The sequence below is a fragment of the Sebastes fasciatus genome, chromosome 22 (genome assembly GCF_043250625.1).
Source record: "Sebastes fasciatus isolate fSebFas1 chromosome 22, fSebFas1.pri, whole genome shotgun sequence".
Taxonomy (NCBI): domain Eukaryota; kingdom Metazoa; phylum Chordata; class Actinopteri; order Perciformes; family Sebastidae; genus Sebastes; species Sebastes fasciatus.
The window spans coordinates 14308805-14332862 of record NC_133816.1 but is presented as its reverse complement, the minus strand read 5'-3'; the positions used below and the strand labels follow the sequence as shown (position 1 = coordinate 14332862).

At 43.4% G+C, this 24058-nt stretch overlaps 1 protein-coding gene across 2 annotated transcripts; it reads right to left on the bottom strand.

The window, feature by feature from the left end:
• Positions 1–2133: 2133 nt before the first annotated feature.
• znf219 (zinc finger protein 219) lies at positions 2134–23620 on the bottom strand. Of its 2 annotated transcripts, none has more exons than XM_074623770.1 (5): positions 23406–23620; positions 12971–13055; positions 10331–12707; positions 10067–10159; positions 2134–8449 (listed from the first exon to the last, which is right to left on the bottom strand). In XM_074623770.1, exons 3-5 carry the CDS (start codon positions 12702–12704, stop codon positions 7269–7271), a joined length of 3648 nt encoding a protein of 1215 aa, XP_074479871.1. In that variant the 5' UTR covers positions 12705–12707; positions 12971–13055; positions 23406–23620; the 3' UTR covers positions 2134–7268. The 2 variants fall into 2 exon arrangements, with proteins under 2 accessions (XP_074479871.1, XP_074479870.1); XM_074623769.1 differs by having other exon boundaries at positions 10013–10159; positions 23406–23618.
• Positions 23621–24058: the final 438 nt, after the last annotated feature.

Here is a 24058-nt window from a genome sequence, read left to right as displayed (position 1 = left end):
ATGTATGTAGTCAGAGATGTCCTGAAGTCAAATATATTAGTCATTGTCAGGATTTTCTTCTTTTTTTTTCCACCAACCCAAAATCAAAAGAATAAAGACATGTCCCTCAAAAATTAGAGTTATTTTCTTTTTAATTTATAAGGGACATGTGGTGTTTTATACTACTGGGGAATATGATCCAATCAATCTTATTTCCATATATGTATTGTGTATATAGTTCCCTTTGTTAACACCTTATTTTGAAAACCGGACGTAGTCACACGTGTATACTTCTACTAACTTCTCCAAGTCCGTCACCAGCTCTTACCTTTCTCTTTATACATCCACGGTCAGCTCCATCGGGGCCGTTGATATCCATGATATCTAACTCTGCTTTTCCTGCAATGTGTGAAACCCAAAGTGTTTCCATACTTTACTGTATGTGTAGTGTTTACCACTTTGGATTTAACATGTGAGGATGCAGGTCGTATCCACGCAGACCCTCCGCCGTTTTCTACTTTCTCGTTTCGGCTCGCCTTCGGTTTGTTTTGGTTGACGGATATGGAACGGATTTGATGTCACATTACTTAGACTACAACAATAAAAGCGGTAACTTCCTTCTACCTCCGCTTAGACTCAAATGAAGCAAATATATCAATTCTGGCATTAAAGAATTTCAAAATCGGAAAAAAGCGATACATACGTACATGAATCAATTTCTTTTTTTCCCACCTCTAATGTACTGTATCTTTTGCTAGCGTATAAACCTTCATTCTAAGATTGACTGGTTCACAGTTTCAAACCTAAACCTTATGAGTCATAGCTGCCACCCGGAGGGATGGGACCCTCTACAAAGGGTCACAACATGATTGATTAGAGAGGGGAAAAAGAATCTTCTATACAACATTTTTCCGACTTGCGCCAAAGGTTGGGAACCGGTACTGTAGAATACTAATGAAATTATAATTAATAAGCTTACATTTCTAACATTACAGGCTGCCATAATGTCCACACAATATATGTAACAAACTATATTCTTGAGGGTCCCGAACCTCTCCTTATTACTGTTATTCTCAAATTGAGTTATTCACCATTTAAAACAATTTCTATAACCTCAAGATCAAGTTGGAGGAGAGGAATGGGGTGTCCCTAATTTTCTGCATTTCTACTCAAAGCCACAAGAGGGCTCTCTTTTCTAAATTGCTTGAAACAGCTTGATCCAGACAGTGGATTGTACTGACGCATCCTAAACTATGGAGTCAGATCAGTCTCAAAATGAATGAATGCACACTGGATTCACAAATGTATTTTGTGATTTATATATAAATGACTCTCTCCACAAAAATATTTTTCAATGCACACAAAAATAGTTATCGTTGTATATAAATGTACAAATAATCCACATATAAAAAAATAAGGTTCACGAATACAGTATATTCCGATGCACACACAAATATTTCTTGCTTTAAATAAATGTAATAGAAATCCAGAAATGTATGTATTTAAAAGTATTTGCAATTTTCATCAAAAACATATTTGGATGTTGTTACATTTATATACAACTTCATTGTATTTGTGTGGGTTTTTTTGTGACTCCCCCTGACATGGCCCGATCCACAAATGACATTTTTTCAACAGGGAATCATCTGTAGCCAATCAGATGTCGCCCTCCTTTTCAGCCAATCACATGAGCGTGTCCCCACGAGGGTATGATTTACGTCATTTTTTATGAAATTGCAAATACTTGTAAATACATATATTTGTGGATTTTTATTGCATGTATTCAAAACAAGAAATATTTGTGTGTGCATCAGAAACATATTTGTGAACCTTATTTTTTTATATGTGGATTTTTTTTGTACATTTATATACAATTGTATATACAACTATTTTTGTGTGCATTGAAAAATCATTCTGTGGAGTCATTTATATATAAATCAAAAAATACATTTGTGAATCTTTCTGTGTGCATTCATTCATTTTGAGACTGGTCTGACTCCACACTAAACACGTTTTACAAGCAACAAATACATATTCATACTGTCAGACGTCTTTGTAGTGACGGGTTTTATGTAAGCATATGGTTTACTATCTTGAGTATTTAAAAATTAAAACATGGCATCGGGTGTAGAAAGACATGAAAAAGAGACCGGGTTATTTTGTTTGTGTTTATTTATTTCTAATGTGTTTTATTTTTTTATTTTTTTTATCTGTCCACAAAGTCATATTAGTCACTACTATGTTAGATCAGTTTTCCCTCACTGCAATGGCAGTCAACTACACAAGAGCCCAAACCAAACATGGCCCCCTCAACTCGCAGAGATTTGTCATTTCACGATGAACAATGCCTTCAAAACCATCAGATAGTGTATACTGTATGTAGGATCAGCCCACTGAATTATTATGCTTTTGGTGAAATTATCTGATTCACAATCAGGAGATAAGGTGCAATTTTCACAAAACCACAAGGGAGTGAGCCAAATTGTATTCAGCTGAAAACAAGTGCAAATGTAAAGGGATAGTTTGTTTTGTAGAGAATTTTGCCATTTCTTTTTACCAAACTCGATGATGCTTTATTATGTCTTTTTATGAACTTTGAAGGTAGTTTTAATAGCGAGTTCGCCCTTGCTTTGCTTAATTAATGGATGTCTTAGCTCCTCTCAAAAACAGGGAAATACACCTTCATCACTGAGGTTGTAAGCTTGTAAGTACACATAAAAATTATGATAATTACATAAGAGTTTGGAACTATTTTATCCAAAACAGTTTTCATATTCCTCTGCTGTTTGATATAATCTGACTTTTTTAAGTGAAAAAGCGGTTTACATAGACCATCTTTGGAGAAATGTAAAGGTGTATTTCACCAGTTTTTAGAGAAGCTTACTGAACCCAAAGATATACCAACCCGTTCTCATTCCCAGGACGTGAAATACCGACGCTTTGTCACGCCCCTCGGCGTATGGTACCGACGCATAGGGCACCCTTTAGCGTCCATATAAGACGCACCGGGCTTTCAGCAAATTACATTAAACCCATCCACGTCAATATTAAATGCTCAGAGAAAGTGGTGGGGGTGGTATGGTGACGTAGTTTAAAGTGCGAAAAAACACACATAGGGCAACAGGGGTGGTGGATGAGTCCAACAAACACAGGGCTTTCATCCATTAGACCGCTGTTAAGTTTCACTTTCACTTTCAATTTTAAGCCAAACCACGATGTTTTTCCTAAACCTAACTAAGTGGTTTTGTTGCCTGAACCTAACATTAGCCATGTGTTTACCTCGACCGTAGTGGAGCGTCATAGTTTGACGCGCTGGTTAGGCTTCCCACGGTAGTCGGTGTTACCGATGTTACATGGTGGTTGGGCATAAACCAATTACATAACTTGCCCACCGCCCCCAAAACTGTCATTTTGCTTTTTTTTTAAAAATAGAAATAAAACCCATTTAGTTCATTTTCACATATCAGCGCCGTGTTATCAATACATAGTCGGACGACGGACGCTACAAACTCAAAGTGAAAGTGTCTGCTCCGTACGGAGTCTCAGCACAGAGTCGCAGGAGTCAGATTTCACGCCCACGGTACGAGAGACAAGACGATGGCGGAGGATTTGGTGGAAAAACGAAAGCGCCTATTTGGCAATACTTCAGATTTAAACCCAATGCTTTAAGGGAACCATAACGTTAACGAGGCAAACGCCGTGCAGAAGACGGAGCGGGCATAGCTAGTGTGTGCGACGCAGCAATGCCGGGTGGAAACCTGCAGCCCCGCAGCGAAAACTGGACCAGAGAGAGGCCAGACACACTATCATCCAACGTTAAAGCTCAAAGTAAGCGCTCTACATTTATTGAGCGCTGTCTTTTTCTAAGTTGTCATGACGCATGACGCATGACGCATGACGCATGACGCATGACGCATGACGCATGACGCTAATGGGGTCGTGACAAAGCGTCAGTATGTGATGAGTTGGGCTGAGAACGTGTTGGATATACTGTACATGAGCTAAAGTGGGCTTAACTGGCTGTTAAACATACTTTCACACTGCTTACGGACACATTAAAGGTACCCTGTGTTTCTTAGTAAATAGGCAAAACGGTCAAGTTTCTCTGAAATCAAACTATACCTTCAAAAGAGTAAAAGTATTGGCTCAAGTGCTGCTTTAGTCTTTCAGAGAGGATTTGTTTTCTGTGCAAGAAATTTGGGAATTGAGTTTGACTCAAAGGCTGCCTTTTTATATATAAATCTCCAGGGAAGAACGCTACTTAGACAATAAGGGTTTGTTTTTAAAATCTGTCATCACCGAGGACATTTTTGTCATTAGACATGTAGATTGATTGGCAGGCTGTTTTATTCCCATCTGCCAGGTGGGAGGAGTAGAAGGGACCATCACTCAGGTTTGTGCTCTCTTTAAAAAAACACAACATCTCTAGTGCTATCTGTACAACATTCAACAACACATTTCTCTTGTTTTGTTTTTTTGTCGTTTTTGTTTTTTTTAACCATAATGCCAAAACAATAATAATTATCATTATAAGAAGAGCATTTTTCCATCTCAACGGCATTGAACAAACACCACACAAACTGAAATAAAAATCTAATAAAGGCCTCAATACCAGATAGTACACGTCACCTTCAAGCGGTGCTATAGAGATAGACAGTTTATACGGACGAGAGAGCGACATGGAGGAAGAGCAAGCATGAGAGAAGGAAGGGAGGATGGGTTAAAGAAAGAAGTGAATTATTTTCTCAAGTTGATAGCTTTAGTGTCACCTTGGACATGTTTTGGCACCTTTATTAGATTAAATATAGTATTCATTAGACTAAGACTTGGGCTTTGGTTTACAAAGGGTTAGTATTAAGACCAAAAGTAGTCTAACCCTACATCTATAATGATTTCTAAAGGTTAGGTAGTCTTTCAAGAGTCTAGCCACGCTAGATTGGAATAAGGCCTAGTGACCTGGTTTAAGGCCAAACAGGCCTGAACAGTAGAGAGAGATCTGGTATGGAAACAGCTCCCCACCCAAGAGAGAGGGGTCAAGAGGTAAAGACACGAGAAACAGATTAAGGAAATGAGCGGAGATGATGAAGGAGAAGAGGAAAGAGAAAGGACAGAGACAGAGAGTGTGTAGATATAGGCTAAGTGCTTTTGGTGAGTTTTACAAAATACACCAGGAAGTGCTTGAAACAGAAGGCACGATGGCATTGACAGTAGTTGTTAAGGAGACACCACTAAGGGACTTATCACTACGAAACTCATAAGGTGCTCTAAAGAAGGAACTTAAACACATTAATGCACATTAAGGTGCGGTTGCAATCGTAGAATACCCCATCGAAAAGTAAGATAAATAGTGGTTGTTAACCAGCGTGAGGGGATATTACTGTCTCACATTCATATTTTTCCCCCATTCAAAACACAAGAATTCACGATAAGAGATTGATTGTTTTGATTTATAGATGTTTACACAAAGACAACTTTGAATGTGAACTTTCTTTAACAACCGGTTCAACGGTTGGATATTTCATGCACTGATTGACCGGTTTTGGCTCGTCGATGGGGTAAATCTATCGAAACCACAGCTTCACACATTTAAAAACGACAACAGAAAGTGACAACTTCCATTGAAAAAACGTTTGGTCTATCCATAAAGTCAAAATAAAAACTACTTTGGGAACTCAAACCTTGCACAGTGCTCTGTATAGACATTCCAACTAGTCTTAGCTCACAAACATTATAATCAATATTACCTATATTGATAACCTTTTTCTGTAAGCATCTTGAAATGAAAATAAACAAAAGTCTGCTTCTTTTTTTTTCTTGTCTTTACAAAAGCTACACATATTCTACTGGGATGTCTATGCATTTGTTAGTGTTTTTAATAATTACTCCTACCATTGTCTTTTCTTTTCTTATAAAAAAGAAGAGAGGGAATCTACTCATCTAAAAGACACCATACCCCCCCCAAGAGTACAGTTTGTTTCTCACATTTAGTCCTGTTTGGCAGAGGTACTGCTTTCTTTTTCATTCTCTACCTTGTATCTTCTCTCCTGTGGAGAGATTGTTCCGTTTTTGACACAGTTTGCCAAGTCTCTTTAAAAAGGGTGTGTCAGTTGATTGTGTTCGGGGCCTCGGGCGACGTCCCTACAGCCCTCAAATAGACTCCCGCTCTGAGTTTTGTTCTTTTCCACGCATCTACGTTGCCATGGCAACCCGACCCGCATTCGGCGCCATTGTAAACACTGAATTTTGAACTGTGACCCCTTTTTTATCGCTCAGCCTTTGACCTTTTTCATCGCAATTATACATTATAGTATATCACCTACGCTTTTTTTTGTTTTCTTTTCAAGCTGAGCCACAAACGTCTGCCGTCTGTGTCAAGGACATCACACATTTCTTTTAAAACTTAACTATTCACAACACCCTAGAACCACTTTTAACAAATATACTGTACTTAAATTGTTTTAAACTGTATATTCAGATAAAATGAATGACCTATCAGAGCCTCGATGCGCAGGAATACCAGAGACTCTCTCGACAACGCACATGAACAGGCACTAAATGAAAAAAAAAATGTTACAAACGTTTCTTTCTGTTTTTCTTTAGGACAATCGTGTAGAAACACTTTTCAGACAAACAAGGCAGTGATATATAGTCGAGGGAAAGCACGCGGCCTGCAACAGTTACCTCATGCCTTAAATTAATACCAAATAGCTTAGCTGAGGCTCACAGCTTGAAATATTTCTAGACTCAACTTTCCTCCATATTTGTGTTGGTTGAGGAGGAAGTTTGAGGTTTCAAACTGTTCAGTGGTCAGTCAGGAGAGCTTCTCTTCACAGCTGGCTTCAGCTTGGTCAGTATAGTAGTCTGGGATAAACAATCCCTTATTAGTGTGGAATAATGATACAGGAATGATGCTTTAGATCTTATACATGTTTCTTTCATTTATCACATAGGATATCACCTTAAAAATCATCCATCTTGGAGTGAAGCTTGGGGAAAAAAAAATTGAAAAAGTGGCCTACAAAATCCCGAAAAGATGCATCTATGCTCTTTTGTACAGGAAGTTTATGTTGTGGATGACCACGCTGTCAGAACTGAAATAGACGAATAATGTCCGAGGGAAAATAACAGCTGTGATGTTTCTCTCTGTCCTTTTCAAAACCTCAGGAGTCAGGAATCCTCTGTTCCGCTCTGCAAAGCTACCCGCCCCTTCTTCAATTCGGTGTCAAAAAATGTAGTTGAAAACATTGAACCAAACTCTCCAATTTAAATGGTGTCATCCCAAAGCATTTTTAATCTGTTAAGACTCTTTCCTCCTCTCCCACCATGTGGTTGGAGCTCAGGGCTGGTGAAAGAGCGAGGGACATCCTCAGATCCTGGTCCTCTGAATCCTCCAGACTGCTGTTCTCCAAATTCTCCTCCAATTCCTCCTCTTGCTCCTCGTCATCCACCTCCATCTTTCCCTTGACCGCCAGACCGTCTCTCACATTCTTGGATACCGAAGCCACGTCTGGGTGGTCGAGGATGTCGTCCAGATGGTCTTCTGTATCCTCAGAGAGCCCGTTCAGGGTCTTGGCCTGCGTTGAGGACCATTCCCCCAAGGGTGCCTGGGACTCTGCCTCAGTCACATGCCTCCATATTGTCAGAGAGTCAAGGTCAGAGCGATCCGTCCGGGGCTTGGTGGCCTTCGGGGCTCCGTTATCATCCAAGGTGGTAGAAGGGGCTCTTTTGCGCCTGGACTTACTGGTGTGGTTGACCTGGAGGTGCATGACCATCAGCTCTGCTGAGGACGTACGGAAAGGGCAGAACAAACACTGGCTCAGTTTGACCCCTGTTGAACTATCCCCTCCGCCATCCACACCACCGACACCCACTCCCTCCCCTACGGTCATGCCTCCATCCTCAAGGCCAGGTGAAGGGCGACGGGACAGATCCAGGGGTTCAAACCCAGCTCCTTGAGTTGAAGGCGCAGGCCCTTCCTTGTCGTTCGACGGCTGAACCATTCGGCTAGTAGTAAGGGGCTTACGACGGGACACTTTAGGGGCCTTCGGTGGGGGAGACTCCCTGATCCAGCCTCCTTCCATTCCACCTTGGTAAAGGGCCCCCATCACCCCAGACAGATACCGGTACTGGGTCTCCAAATCGACATCCCTTAGAGCCGCCAAGGCCTTCCGATGCTCCCGCTGGTCCGGAAGCCCCAGGAGCCAGGACTGCTGGCTGGGTCGAGGGGTTGGGGAGTCAGTTTGGCCTCGGTTGACCGGGCAGTGGTTGGGCTGGGATCGGCGTTGCTTGGCCAGCCCAGAGGTTCCAGAGGTCAAACTGTTGATAGTGGAGGTGAGACCACTGGAGGAGGAATTAGAGGAGGCTGACAAGGCGTTGCGCTGCTCCCTGTGGTGCCGCTGGAGGTGGTACTTCAGTGAGCCCGACTGGGTACCCGCATAGTCACAGTGGGGACATTTGTAGGGTCTCTCACCTAAAATAAAATAAGATGGACAAAACAAGATTGGGGAAAAGGTATTGGAGAACACACAAGTAACACCTAACCTGGGTTAAGCTTAAATGGACCACAGATTTTGCATGTTTTAGCTCCTTTACAACGAATCACATAAACTTTATTTTAATCTGAAAACACTAGAGCATTAGTTAAAAAATGGTCAGCAGTAACTTGCAAAATAACTGGCATGGTCCTTTAAACAGTGGTGAGTCGGAGATGTAGTTACGCATTTTAAAGGGAGATGGCAGTATTTCATCACCGATTAAAAATTACACTACTGGGAGAGATAAAGAGGAGGGGGGCATCATGCTGGTGGCATATCAACAGCAGGAAACGTATTACATATGAAAACCGTAAATGATCTTATTCATGAGAATGATTTGATGAATGCAGATGTACATGCAAAAAGTATGAACAATTTGATTTTTTTCTTGCCGGAGCAAAAAAAAAAAAAAGGGATAGAAGTCTCAAGGGGCAATAATCTCAAGAGGACAGTAATATCAAGAGAGTATTATTATAATTTTATGCCTTCACTTAAATTACTGACCATGTGGTAATCACTTGATGGCACAGAGAAGCAATAGTGCATGAGAAAAAGAGCTGTATGCTATCATGAATAATACAGCTGAGATGTGACGGGTCCTGTCAGCTATAGACGATTCTTCATAATGGCAATATTAAATAGATTTCATTGAATGCATTTTGGGCACCGTCTCGCTGGAAAGACTTGGATGTGCTCCAGTTCCCGGTTGCTGGAGATTGGTGGCATCTCAAAAAATGGAAGATGGGTCTTAATTTTGATCAAATACATCAAGCAAAGAAGGCAAATAATAAAAAAATGGCAATGACTCATGCTGATAAAGTCTTATGAATATGGATCATTAATTAAGAGTGTGAGTGAGTGCTGTGAGAGTTCCCAATTTTCATTAAAGTCATACTCACTTATCACCAGAAATTCAGTATGAGGTTTTTTTTTTTAGACTTGGAAAAGCCTGTTATAATCTGTTGGAGTACCCTGTGTGTCTGTTCTACAGTCAGAATTATTTAGAAATTATTTGAGGTAAATTTAATGAGTACAATTACAGATTCACTTGCTTCAAAGACAAGATCAGAGAATGTGAATCTCACAAAGAATAAAGGCAAAAACAATTTTTTTTATTATGGAGAAATCTGTGAGCATATACTTTATGCCTAAATGTTTTCTGTACCCTTTTTGGGGGTGAGGTAACTGGCTAGTGAGAGAAGTGAGCTTTTTTATTATGATTTAACCAAATTTAATCCCTGGAGTGGCTTGATTTTTCCTCAAAAACTACTGTTAATATACCCTCAAGCAAGGCATTTAACCAGGAGTTGCACCAGTGGGGCTGCTCGGTCGCCTGCAGTAGAGGGCTATGATTAGCGCTGGCCAGCTCTCTGGGGTGCATGTGTAAAAAAGAAAAAAGGTAGTGCTGTTAAAGCGAGGATGCTCAATGAAACCTTTCCAGGGATTTTTAAAGGTTAAAAAAGTAAATGTGGTTTGTTCAACTCACAGCAGTTTCTCACCTGTGTGAACTCTCAGGTGCACTTTGAGATGGTGTGAAGAGCGGAAGGCTTTACCACAGTAGGGGCAGTCTTTTATCCCTCTACCACGCACTCGCTCCCTGGTGGGAACTGAAGGTATGGAGGAGACTGCTGTCAGGCCATTTTCTCCTGCAAGTGGAGCAAAATGTAAAGATAACAGCGGGTGCAAAGGGTCCTACAAGAGCTTCTATTTACACCAGAAAAACAGTATGAAAACAATATACTCTTGTGATAATAACAGCATTACATGTGAGCAAACAAACACAACACAAAAAAAGAAAAAAGCACATGTGATTGTACCTTTGAAGCTTGAGATGACAGAGTGAAACCCCGTAGCTGCTCCTGCTTGTTGTGATCCACCACCGTGCAGTTTTGATTCCTGCCTCCCTTCTCCTGTTTGTTGGGATCCACCACCGTGTAGCTGAGATTCCTGTCTCACTTCACCGCTGCCTCCTCTTCCTAGCCCCGCTCCTCTACGGCTACCACTCCCCTCCTCTTCGCCGCCGCCTACTTTCAGAGGCCTCTGAGTGTGAACACGAGCATGAACCACCACCTGCTGCAGGCTGCGGAATAGCTTTCCACAGTCTGGGCATTCCCATGGCCCTCCTGCTCCGCCGGATTCTTCTCTTGGATCCAGGCCTCCGAGGTAGGCTCTGACTTGGTCAGCGTCTGTGATCACCGAGCTCCGACTTGGGCCTCGCTGGCCTTGCTGCTGGCCTCGCTGCTGAGGCCTCTGCTGCTGCTGCTGCTGCTGCTGCTGCTGCTGAGCTACTGCAAGGCTGCGAGCCACCAGCTGCCACCAAGTTGCCTGGTCCCCTCCTTCTGTAAGTGATGCGGTAGTTTCACCTGTGCCCCCTCCTCTAGTTGCACCCCCTCCTCTTCCTGCGTCCCCTACTCCTGAGCCGCCAATGCCGCCACCACCACCATTTCCCATCTCTGCCACCTGAGCCACTGCTTGAAGTCTCTCCATGCAGCTGGCCCCACTGCCATCACTGGGCAATCCAAGGTAGCCGAGGATGGCTGACTTGCTTGATCCCAACCCCATTCTGCCTCCAGTTTCTGATCTTCCTTGTCCGCCTCTACCACCTCTTTGCTGGGCCAGAAGGAGGCTTGAATAGAGGGCGTTGAGAGACTGATTACTAGCAGAGCCTTTGGCTTGCTGCTCTGCACCTCCTGGTCCCCCAAGAGTTCCCAGCCCGGCCTTCAGCCCGAGCTTGTTGAGATGTACTTTCATGTGGTTTTTCAGAAACCAAGGCTCTTTGAAGCCACGGCCGCATACCTGGCACTTATGGTCCAATGAGTCCTTGTGCTTTCGCATGTGTCCCTTCAGGAACCAAGACTGGGTAAACCGCTGTCCGCAAGTTTCACAGCGAAATGCTGGCAGTGTGGGGGACGCAGCTGCTGTAGCTGCTGCCGTCACTTGAGGGGTACTTGGGGCTGGGGCTGGGGCTGGGGCTGGGGCTGGGGTATGGGTCGGGGTGGGCACAGGAGTATCAGGGGTTGCGATGACCAGCCTGGAATTGTAGGCTGGTGGCAGAGCAGGTACCTCAGGGGAAGGGTGGCACTCCTGCAAGTGAGATGCCAGGCTCTCTTCTTGGCTGGCAGAGAAAGGACAAAGAGTGCATTTATACGGGTTGTGGAGAATGCGGACGTGGCGCGCCAACTCCGAAGCCGTGCGGAATTTTCCTTTGCAGGCATGGCAGCGAAACGTAGGCGCTATAGGAGTGGATGCCCCTTCCCCAATGGTAGAAGAATAGGGAGGGGTTACAGAAACAGGGTCCTCTGTAAGTGGAGGGGTCAATGGTGTGCTGTCATCCAGTAAAAAGTTTGGGTTCTGGTCCGTCTGTAGGCAATCATCTAGACCTTTGACCTCACCGTCAACATCCTCTTCTTCTGTGAGATGCTGGATGAGAGTCCCTGGCAGTATACGCTGGTTTGGGTGACTTCGGTGATTCTGGATTAAGTCTTTGTGGTTCTGTTGGATTTTGAGGTGCTGCTTTAGGGTTGCTGAGGGGTGTCCAGTCCGGTATAGGGCTGAAGCTCTGCGGTCTCGGTCCAGACTGTGAGCTCGGGCATGAAGCGACAAAATGCTTTGGAATCGGAATCTCTTTCCGCATACGTGACAGGGAAACCTGAGCGCAGGCCCTGGTGAGGCCCCTCCCACTCCAGGTATCGCCCTAGTAACAGTGTCTTTCTGGAACAGCTGGAGGTCTAGCTCGTCGCTGCAGTTTCCGCTCTGCCCAGACGAGAGGGCCAGCTCCAGGGCTCCAAACCCGAGGAGTGGCGCTGATGGTGTGGTTGGTGGAGAGGAGTCCAAACAAGGGCTGCATCCAGCTTCTTGTCCCCCTCCTCCTGGGAACAGCGCCACTGCCGGCGTTGGGGACGGAGGAACTCCGTCCAGCCCTTCCTCGTCATCGTCTTCATCAACGTCGTGGTGATTGTTGTTATTGTCTTCGTGGAGGGGGAAGGGAGAGAGGGGGAAATAAGGCGTGGTGTCCGGGCTCTGAGGGGAAGGTTCGGGGCTGTGAATGGGCAGGACAACGGGGCTGTCAGGTAGAGAGAGCTGGGTGTGAGGAGAGGAGGCCTGGGGGCTGTGGTCCAGGGATGGCAGTGTTGGGGGAGACTGGGGCTGCTCACAAGAAAGAGACAGCACACACTCTGGCGGAGAATCCATCCTCTATCAGCACAAAACACAGAGAGAAGGCGGATAGTGAGTGAAGCTGATGACTTAAGAGGAGTTACAACTTTAAAAACCGAGAGGAAAGGTTAAATTTGCATGTTGTGCATAATTAGCTTCAACTGTAACATGACCTTGACCAGATCTGGAAAAACGGCTAAGAAATAGACATAATCAAAGGTATTAGTTTGCCTAACAGGTTCATATGTCTGTGTGTGTGTGTGTGGATGCATGTGTATGAAAACAGTAGAGAATTACTGTACCAGAAGTGTGTGTGATGTTATGCCATTCTTTAGTGTCTCGACTGATGGGGGACACACTTCTGCGGCAGCCTTCTCCTTGAATTTTCTGGGGACAAAAGCAAGCCGAAAAAAAACAAAAACTGATGACTACATGATGACTGAATTAAAAACTTCACTTAAGCATGAGTTATTTGCAATTAAAAATCGAACATTAAATTGTTTAAAAAACACATTTTAGCATATTATTGCAGCTATTATCTAACTAAAGACTTCACTTTAGTAAATTAGCAATATTAGTGTCAATGTAGGCGTAAATGCTTTTTGAAATATTGAGCGATGAACCGCAGGTGGCAGATTTTTGTCAAACGGGATAAAATAAAACAATTTGAATGTATTCCATCATAAATGCTACTAAGCAGAGAAACAAAGGCACACTCATTACAGCACCGTTTTGCATGTGTTTTAATGCATGTAAATGTTAAGTGCGAGGCAAATCTTCATTTGATCTTCTCTCAGTCTGCGTAGGTGTATGCATGCGCTTCAATGTGTAACAGGTGTGCACCTGTTTCTGCCTCCTGCATGTGTTCACAATGCACAACAGCATACTGTTAGCACATATGGGATGATTAGTCGCAGTGTGAATGTGCATCGGCGTGTATCTCTCTGTGTGTCTGCCTGTCTGTGTGTGTTTAGGAGTTAAGGGCACCACCACAGGACATGGACTGTCCCAAACAGGATGGGCGCGTGATGTTTTGACTTCCCCACACACCCTTCCTGTGCACTCATACAGTAGCAGCTTTTTGCTTAAATCAGAACCATAAACACACATGCACGCACACACCGAGTGACGTACAGTATGCGTGCACTTAAGCACAACAATATTTTTTGAATCTACAGCCTGGGTGTGGCGCTTTGACCCTGCTTAGTCATGGTTACTTGTTTAAGTAATGTAAGCTGATTCTACTGTTGGCTGTATACTGCAAACCGTCACCCCAGATAACAGAGTCAGCTGAAATGTAAAGTGTGATATACAGCATATTGAACACAGAAGCATTCTGGCAAGGCACGCTCACACACCCGAATATTTCGAGTGCACAGCACTTTGCATCGGTTAGCACCGGATTTATGCACATCGGCTGTTTTCGTCCGTCGTTTTGGCGGAGTTGAGAAGCAGCAGAGGCGCCCACGACAAAACAAAAGGTCATCAATCATTGTGGCAAAACAATGGAACATCTGTGCTCGCAGGTGTGTCGCCCATATTTGTGTTCACGCGGCACATATGTGTTTATATGATCAGTCGGATTTATGTGTGTGTGTGTGTCACTGAGCCTGGATGACAAAGAGATTCTCATGTAGCCAGTTGACATTTTAGCTCGGCTATGACTCACTGGGATATCACACCATATCAATCACATAATCACACACGGTCGCGCGCAGCAACAAACACACTGAGTCTTTTCTTAATCCACCATTATTGTTCTTTCCTTTCCCCTCTGTCTTTCTTTCCCCCGCTTCACACTCCTCCCATCCCCCTCTCATTCTCTCGCTCCCTCCCTCCGTCTATTATTCACTAATTTTCTTTCATTCTCTCCCTCTCTCTCTCTTTCTTTCTCTCCTGCAGTGTTGCCAGTTGGCAGAGTGCCAGGGAATGCTGATATCAGCTGGTAGATTGGGCCCTGCCAACATGGCGAAGAGCAAAAAAATGAGAAAGGAGGCAGACAGAGAGAGAAAGAAAGAGAGAGACATCCAGTGCAGTTACAAACTGGGCAGCGTGAAAAAAAAACATTGTCAGAAGCCATGTGAATGAAAATGATTTAATGCGATTGCCAGCGTGGTGTTAAGGGGGAAAGGGGGGAAGAAAAAAATAGGGTAAAGAGAGAGAGACATGCTGGAACAGAGAATAGGGGAGAAATCAGAGCGGTGGAGTGGCAGGCTGGGGCATAACATGAAGAGAAAAAATCATTTGAAAAGTCAACACACAAATACACATCCAGACAGACAGAGAGAGATACAGAAAGAAAAAAGGGAGTCTGGGTGAATGTATCTGCAGCAAGTCTGATGGCATTATCATATGAATATCACCATCACAATGCATTGTTCCAGCGTGACGGTGGCTGTCGCCAACCACCGGCCCTGTCATGCCAATAAGGAAAAATTTGGATAGATGGAGAGAAGGAGATAAGGTTGCAGCGATGGATTGAAGAGGGCGACTCGGAGACAGATTAGGAATCAGGTGGAGCAGAAGCACATGAAACCCAGGTGTTAATGAACCAAGAAATGCAGTGAAACAACCAGCCATCTATAGTAAAAACCACCTCTCGACATTTGTCCGCATTACCACCAAATGCAGTTCACTCCCAATGTCCAAATTTGTATTTTGGATGCGACTGCACTCGGAAATTGCACACAAATGGATTGTGCGGGTATTCAACAAGGTGTTAAAGCGAGAGTATTTTTGGCATCATTAGGCAAAAATTCCATAATAATCTTTCAGCATATTGTAATTCAAGTAAAATCAGATTAAAAAATCGAGCCCGTGATGGGAGACTTTGGCCAATCACAGGTCATTTCAGAGAGACAGCGTTCCTATTGGCTGTTCATTCAACGGAGGCAGCTGTCAATCACACGCAAACTCCGATCAAACGGTCAAACTAGGCATCATTTCACATGATTCTTTTCAGATTATTTTTTCTTCAGAGGACCTGTCTCATGCACTACTGTCAGGATAAAGTGACCGTTTTATAAAAAAATACATGTTTTTAATCATACTTGCTCCATTTCTACTCACTGCAGCTTTAACTGTTTTAAAGGATTGCATGAAGAAGTGATGCGTGCGTTGCAAAGGGAAGGAGAAATCTGATTTGAAAAGATCATCATGGACTTGCTTTTTGGATGTCAGGTGTAAATGTGATCCACCTAAATCATACAGTCAGTCTTGATGAAAAAATATGGGGGGAAACAAATGGATTGAAAACTGCTCTTTCGCTGATTTTTCCTTCCTCGCTTTTTTTTCTCTGACCCTGAAATTCGCAGTGTACATTCAGCATTGCAATTTGAGCGGTAATGACAGCTTAAAAGCACATCCTTGTTGTGTTAAGCATTGCCATGATGGTGTCATTACTGTAATTGCAGAGTAACTTTGTGGGCACTGAGATAACTGATGTAAAGCACTGAATTACCTTCGCTGGGAAATTAGTTTTTATGACAGAGGTCAACTTTCTTTTTTTAGCCCGACGAAGAAAAATCAGCATTGACAACTCCTCCTGTGTCACAAGGTGTGTGTATAGGAAAAGTGTGTGTGTGTGGGGGGGTGGGGGTGTAGGGGTTGCTGAGTCATGCATCACATCCGTGATAAATAGTTGCGGAGGGAGTAGGAGCACAATATGTTCAGACAAGTTTATTTTTGGGGGGTTTCTTGATGTCATTGTGTAAATACAGTTTTATTGTGAAGGCGGTTGGCGCATGTTTGTACACGCCACAACGCTACACATCATAATTGTAAATGTGAGGGTGTGAACACCTTTCACTTTAACAGCGAGTGTGTGTGTGTGTGTGGGCAGGAAGTACCTGCTCAGCTTTACATTTCCTGTGCGATATACGTATATGTGTGTGTTATAGGCTGTGTTTTTAAGAGCGTTTGTGTACTGCCTGTACCTTGTTGGCTTGTTAGCTTTTATAGCCAAACAATACCTACTTGCAACCACTCGTCACAGTTTGCATAATTAAGTCTGCGGGCTCTTAAGAGTGCGATTTGCCCCTCTTAGGTTGTTCCATGTTAATAGTGTTTATAGTTTAAGGAGCGCTGCGGTATATCACGAGGAAAAAAATAAAAGATGCGAGGAAAGACAGGCAAAATAAGCATCAATTTCTGTAGAGTAAAGATGCTTTTTATTCTCACGACCCCTTTTGTGACCCCTTAGGATTGGGATACTGAAGAGTGAATACACACCAGCTACCTTTGTGTTCTTATCTTGTGTGTGTTTGTTGCACATGTCCTCCTCCACGGACCTAAAAATAGGCATCTCCAAGGTCTGCGGCCTGGTCCTCGGGGCGTAAAGTAAACCTCGTATCTGGAGGCTGTGTGTCAGTGAATCCTTCTACAAGTGATACCTTTCTTCCAGCTCTATTACTTGAACTCTCATGTGATGAAGAGTGTGCGAGGTGAGGTGTCCTCCGGGGATAAGTGGGCGTACTGTACGAGAGGGCTGACCACAAAAAAAAAAAATATATGAAAGGAGAGGATGAGCGACTGAGGGGAGGAAGAGAGCGAGGGAGTCTCTCTCCTCTCTGTGCGGTGTAGTATAATTCGGTCCTGTGGTTTTTATCGCGTGGTCACGTGGCGAACTTCCCCACAGACGGTATTCATTTCCTTAACTTCACCTTTCCCTGAACCCCCCTGCTTCGCTCCCTGCTTCGCTCCAACTTCGTCTGGCTCTCCGCTCTGCCCTCCCCTCATCTTAAGCGGGGATACTCTGCCTCCACCACTAAAGATACTGATGACTGGTGGATTCCTTTGGGGCAGAAACTTTCGATTTTTGCTCCGAGAATGGAAGTAAGTTGCCATCATAGGCTTACTTTTGCCTTGAAAAAAAGTAAAAGTGTCCTTCAAATAGCAATATATTAACCTTTCCGATAGGTATGACACATTGCAAATCAATGCACCTGCAACATTTAGTGAAAAAGTGATACTTTCTCCTGCTCTACTTGTGTTCATTTAACGCCATCCTACTGCTTTTTTTCCCCACCTCCTTTCTTTCCCATCTCCTCTCAAGCTGTTGCTTCTTCTGCTCTTTCTTGAATGAAATCCTCCTCCGACGAGGGAGGTGGACGCAAGCGGACACTTGGAGCACCAAAGTGGGAGCGACGCGACGGCGAGTGAATCTCGAACGTTGGTAAAAACATCACAGAGAAACGAAGGCTCTCGCTCCGAGTCCTGCAGGCCGCGCTGCGTCTAAACCGGAGGAGGCGCCGCCGACTGACTGACGCGTCTGATTCAGGATTACAGGATTGAGGCCTTTTAAAAGAAGAATTGGTTGGGAGCATGCAAATGTCATAAGCAAATCACTGGATGTGTTCTCTCTAAAAGGCTTACTGAAGATCACCTGCAGGGGTTTGAGAGGGAAAGCAAAGGAATCAAGCATCCCACAGGTGAAACAAACACCTCCGTGATGTTTTTATTTTCTAATCAAATCAAACATTTTCAAACCCTTTTCGTCAGCAATAACCACCCCCCATTCTTCTGAAGTGTCCTTGTGCACAGACTAGCCACAATCCCCAGGGGTTGCTGACCCTACACTGTGACCTCCTTGTGGAATATCACATCCTATATCAGACATGTGAGCACCTACAGAGGGAAATTTAAACCGTTAACACGAGTTGATTCTGTATTTACCCCGGGGAAATTTGCAGAGCATGTGTTCTATTTCTTAATAACACCCTGCTTCATACTGTATGTACACAGCATATGGCAGTGTCAATACTTAAATCGACACCTCTTGGCGTCACTGGGGACGATGCACCTTGCACAAGGGCACCTTGACGGCACGTATATGAGGTTAGAAAGTAACTTTCTCTGTTAGGGGAGCTTAAAGGTGAAAGCAAATGTGCTCATAGCTGTTTTAGGGTGAAAAGCGGGGCGTCATAAAGAGGGGCGAGATCTAATAATCATTTAAATATGGGGATAACATAAATATGGGGATAATATGACGCACGCTTTTGGACAGACTGTACTAAAAGGCATTCTTGGGGTTGCACTCGGTTGTACACAGGAAAAGCAGCAAAAGTAGTTTTATGACGAATGAAAAAAAAGAGAGCTTGCCCACCTGCCTGAGCCTTCTGTGTTTTTTCCTCTTTAACTTTACTCGTTTGCTCGCTTTCCTCATGTTTTCTCTTCTCGTGCACCGATTCGTTTAAGCTGGAACAGCCAATCGGAGTTATTTCTCTCACCGACGGGCGCCACTGCTGATTCAACATGCAGAATCGGCCGAAAAAACTCCACCACATGCAGACTAAAGCCGACGGTGCGGTACACACCGCAAAACCGTCGGTTTGGTGTGTCAGAGCCTTTAGATGATGATTTGAATGATGGTTAAAGGTTTTATAGTCATCAAAATGCTTCAGTTTGTTTTCCAGTTTCACAGAAGTAAGTGCATGTAAAAAAAATAATTGGCACATGCTGCATTTTGATGACTATAAAACCTTTTACCATCATTCAAAAACACTAGTGATCATCATCTAACCCTAAACCTTAACCTGCTGGCGGGCAGGTGGGTTTTAAGAACAGTAGTTCAGTCTGTGGGGACTTGGTTTGAAGACCGGAGGGTCGCAGGTTCAAGTCCCCTCACGGACCAAGTACGGACTGTGAACTGGTAGCTAGAGAGGTGCCAGTTCCCCTCCTGGGAACCGGACCACAAGCTGCTCTCCGGGCACTGCGTAGTAGCTGCCTACTGCTCCTTATACTAGGATGGGTTAAATGCAACAGCTAGATTTCACTGTGTGTCGTGCTCTGTGCAATACAATACAATAAAATCTGATTTACATTTAAGGGGTTAAAACTGCCTTACTTCTTACCTCCTCAGACCTCGTCAAATTGTCATTGCACACAGTCTGAATACCTCCAGCATCTCTAACTGACCTTTAACCTCCCTCTGTTCGCCACCTCTCGACTGCAGCTCTATCTTTTACTCGACCTGCCGTTTTAAATCCCAGCGGGGGCCCCTCTTCCGCTTAGCTCGCTTTGCTGACAAAATTATGATTTTTAGTCAAACAAACAAACACTGGAGTTGAGAGGTAAAAGCAAAACCATCTACCTGTCCACCTCTATTACAAGAGTTCCAAACTGGCCCGCAACACAAGTGGCACAAGCGGCGAACTATTTAAGTAATGCTCTAAATACACACTAATCCCGAGCAGGCAGGCACAACTCTCGACAGTCTCAAAATGTCACAATGCGGTAGCTTCTCCCTAACTGAGGGCAAGCAGGTGCCTCTCCCGCAGCGCACTAATGACCCAATTATATCAATCAGAAGCCTTGATTGGTGCTACACTCCTCTCCCTTTTTACTCCGTCTCTTTCTCCCTCGCATACAATCTCTTCCCCCCCCCCCCATAAGAGCCACCTGGATGGGGTGTATGTGCCCCCTCAAGTACAGTACAGTATGTACAAAGATGGGGAGGAGGGCGGCGTTGATGGAGGAGGAGGAGGAGGAGGAGGAGGAGGAGGAGGAGGAGGAGGAGGAGGAGGAGGAGGAGGATACTACTTGAGGTCTGAATGAGGCAAAACCATTAGACTCTTTTTTAACATGCGGCCAGTGTTTCATTAGTACAGCGAGTTCCTGGTGATTTGCGATGCAAAAAATCACCTTGTATGAAAAAAGTAGATGTACCTGTGGAGGGATACTTTTACAAACGGAGAGGTGATTCTTCTCAGGTTTAGTTACGGGAAATTACAAAGATGCTCATCTTAGTAGTTTTCATGAAAGACTGGACAAGATTTTATAGCATCAAAAGTGGGCAAAAATCACTAATTTCAACAAGAATGTACTGAATTTGATCACATCTGCTTTCAACTCACAGGATTTTGATTTAGAGAATATGTGCAAAAACAAAAAAAGAGTTCCTTCCACACAAACATCCCCTGTTTATAGGACAAGCCAGCAATGTCAACCTACTTCCACTGCGCACACACACACACGCTCTCCAAAATGTGACATTAGTACAGCGAGTTCCTGGCGATTTGCGACGTGAAATCACCTTGTATGAAAAAAATAGATGTACCTGTGGAGGGATACTTTTACAACAGAGAGGTGATTCTTCTCAGGTTTAGTTGCGGGAAAATACAAAAAATGCTCATCTTAGTAGATTTCATGTACCATATACTGTTTATACTGCACTATTTTAAGTATTTTGAGTATTATATTAGTATCATTATTTTGAACTTTTAAGATGTTTCAAAATGTTCTGTTTTGTGTTGTTAATTGTACTACTCTACGAGCCTCTACAATTGCCCCTCGGGGACAAATAAAGTGAATTGAATTGAATTGAATTGAAAGACTGGACAAGATTTTATAGCATCAGAAAGTGGGCAAAACTCACTAATTTCAACAAGAAGGCACTGAATTTTTATCACATCTGCTTTCAACTCACAGTAATTTGATTTAGAGAATATGTGCAAAAACAAAAAAAGAGTTCCCTCCACACCAACATCCCTGTTTATAGGACAAGTCAGCAATGTCAACCTACTGTACTTCCACTGCGCACAGTTGCGAAAATTACAAAGATGCTCATCTTAGTAGTTTTTGTGAAAGACTGGATATGATTTTATAGCATCAAAAAGTGGGCAAAAATCACTAATTTCATTAGTACAGCGAGTTCCTGGTGATTTTGCGACCTTGTATGAAAAAAGTAGATGTACCTGTGGAGGGTTACTTTTACAAACGGAGAGGTGATTCTTCTCAGGTTTAGTTGCGGGAAATTACAAAGATGCTCATCTTAGTAGTTTTCGTGAAAGACTGGACACGGGTAAGATTTTATAGCATCAAAAAGTGATTCTACTGGGCAAAAATCATGTACTGAATGTACTGAATTTGTATCACATCTGCTTTCAACTGACAGGATTTGATTGAGAGAATATGTGCAAAAACAAACAAAAAAGAGTTCCCTCCACACCAACATCCCCTGTTTATAGGACAAGCCAGCAATGTCAACCTACTTCCACTGCGCACACACACACACGCTCTCCAAAGTGTGACATTTTGGGGCGGATTTAAAAAAAAAATAAAAAAAATAGGGCATTTCAGGATCCCTAAACATTTTCCATTGGATGTAAGAAAACGGCGACATGCAGGAGTGTCTTTTTGGTCAACCCAGATGACACGTCTGCTGCCTTATCTCATGAGGAATTTCCCTCCTCCTCGCTTCTGTGATGTGCGTCAATAACGTGCAACCATTTTCAGTCGCTCTTTTCCCCTCTCTCCTCTCTCGCGGCCATCTCAATTAGAGGCACATTAATGAAATAAATAACCATCAACAAACAATGCACTAATAAACACCAACCTCACTCACACACTCACACACACACACATTAGAATGAGATTAACCCTATAACCCTTGCAGATGGTGTCCAGCACACCAAAAAAAACGCGATTAAAAATCATGTATAGTTTGGAGAAGTCGAAGGGTGGCGTGTGTCATGTCTCTCTCTCTCTCTCCTCTGCTCCATTTTGTTCCTAAATTTTCTATACAAAAGATTAAGGGAGGGGAAAAAGACGAGCAGGAGAGAGAGAGAGAAGGACGGGAGGGGAAGAAAGTGCCATCATGGATTTCATCTCGAGTCCTGTCTCTGCCAATCTCTCCTCCAAAAAAAAAAAACAGAACCCAAAATAAACATCGTGTCCAAAAATCCAGAATTCCAGAATTTACTTCTTCTCGTTCCAGAATTTACTTCTTCTCGTTCCAGAATGTTACTACACTGCTACAACGTTGCATTCCACACTTTGCTATTCTATATACTTTCGGAGCTTCGGAAGGTGATGTTAGGACAACTAAAACAGGGTTGTAAACATCGTAGTAGTGAAAGTATAACGTTTATAAAATGACGAGCAGTGGGTTTTCTTTTACGCAAGAGGAAAAAGTGGCGTTTATATATCTCGCGCTGCACACAATGCTCTGAATGTGTCCAACAAAAGAATTAGTCAAGCTAATCTACAGCATCTAGAGCACAAATTGCTGCTTTTTGTCAAATCAACTTGCTAAACACGCCACTTTTTACGCGTTGGACAATATGTCTGCGGTTTATCCGAAAATCCTCCCGTTACGCACCGAGAACTTGTGCCTCTTTTTGGCACTTTTTTTTGTTTTTTTTGGGATAAAACCGAAATTTCACAACTGCTTTTTCCTCGTGTGGATTGAAACAGTCGCCAACTTGGTTTTAAAGTTACGCGGATTTAACCAAAATGCATCTTTTAACCGCTCCGAGTGACTTTTCTTGCTCTTGCAACCAAGTCGCGTTTAATTCTCTTTTTTTTTTTTTTTTTTTTGTCATGTCACGGGCTATAGGAGGCTACATGTCGGCCACGCGCGCACATACGCCGGCTTACATACATGACACACTACTACACGTAAAGTAGTGCCAGAGCGCGCTGGGTAAAGTACATGCGTAACATACATAACATGCTTTCATGCCAATCACTCTTACGCGCAAAACACAACTGCGAAAATAAAAAGACAACAACTAATATTGGCCATTATATCCCGTCAGTGTTGCTCTCGTGGAGAGACAGAAAGAGAGCAAAAAGAGGCAATAAATTCAACAATTTTGGAAATGTTTCATCACCGGTGTTTCCACGCACACCACGCATATAAAAGTGTCCATGTAAACACAACAGTGTTGGATCAAAAATCTTAAGTAGATAAATGGAAGGATATATGTTGAAAGTATAGAGACTCAGTGTACTTACGGGAGAGGCGGCGAGGAGATTAATGACACGACACGTCATGATTACGTTTCACTTGAATTAAATACATTACGAGTTGGGAAAAAAAATGGAAATCAGGGGTTGTATACAAGCATACGCCGTTTCCCCCTCCCTCCTCCCTCCGTTTTTGGTCTCTCTCTCTCTCCTCCTCCTCCTTCTCCTCCATCTCCCTTTCTTTCCCTTTTCTCTCCTTTTCTTCCCATTTATTGTACAGGAGTGGGTGAATAAGAAGGAGAAGGAGAAGAAGAAGTGGGAGGGTGAGAGTGATGTAGGTTGGGGGAAATGTTAATTATAATCTCGTTCACGGGCACCATTTTACAAGCGTTGTCATCTCCTCACATTTGTATCCTAAATATGGCATCTGGGGTTGGAGGGGTGCTGACAGTTTTGGAGAGACATTTTTTCGGGAAGAAGAAGAAGAAGGGGGGAGAAAAAAAAAAGTTTCACACCAATAGAAGTGTGTTAAGAGAGATGTTGTGGTGTAGCCACCCCGGAAGCACATGGCCACTTCCAGGATGGGAAGATACAAAGTGCACATATTTGGATGAAGGGTTCCCAACATAAGGTCCGGGGGACCTACTGGGAGTCTCTAGGGAGGTTTCCAAGGGGTCGCCGGCAAAAATAGCAGCAATCAG

Coding starts and splice junctions, on each gene's coding strand:
- znf219 (XM_074623769.1), bottom strand. CDS start 12,704: ATGGATTCTCCGCCAGAGTGTGTGCTGTCTCTTTCTTGTGAGCAGCCC. Junction 10,160..10,330: donor TGTCATCTCAAGCTTCAAAG/GTACAATCACAT, acceptor CTCCACTTGCAG/GAGAAAATGGCCTGACAGCA. Junction 8,450..10,012: donor GCACCTGAGAGTTCACACAG/GTGAGAAACTGC, acceptor ATTTTATTTTAG/GTGAGAGACCCTACAAATGT.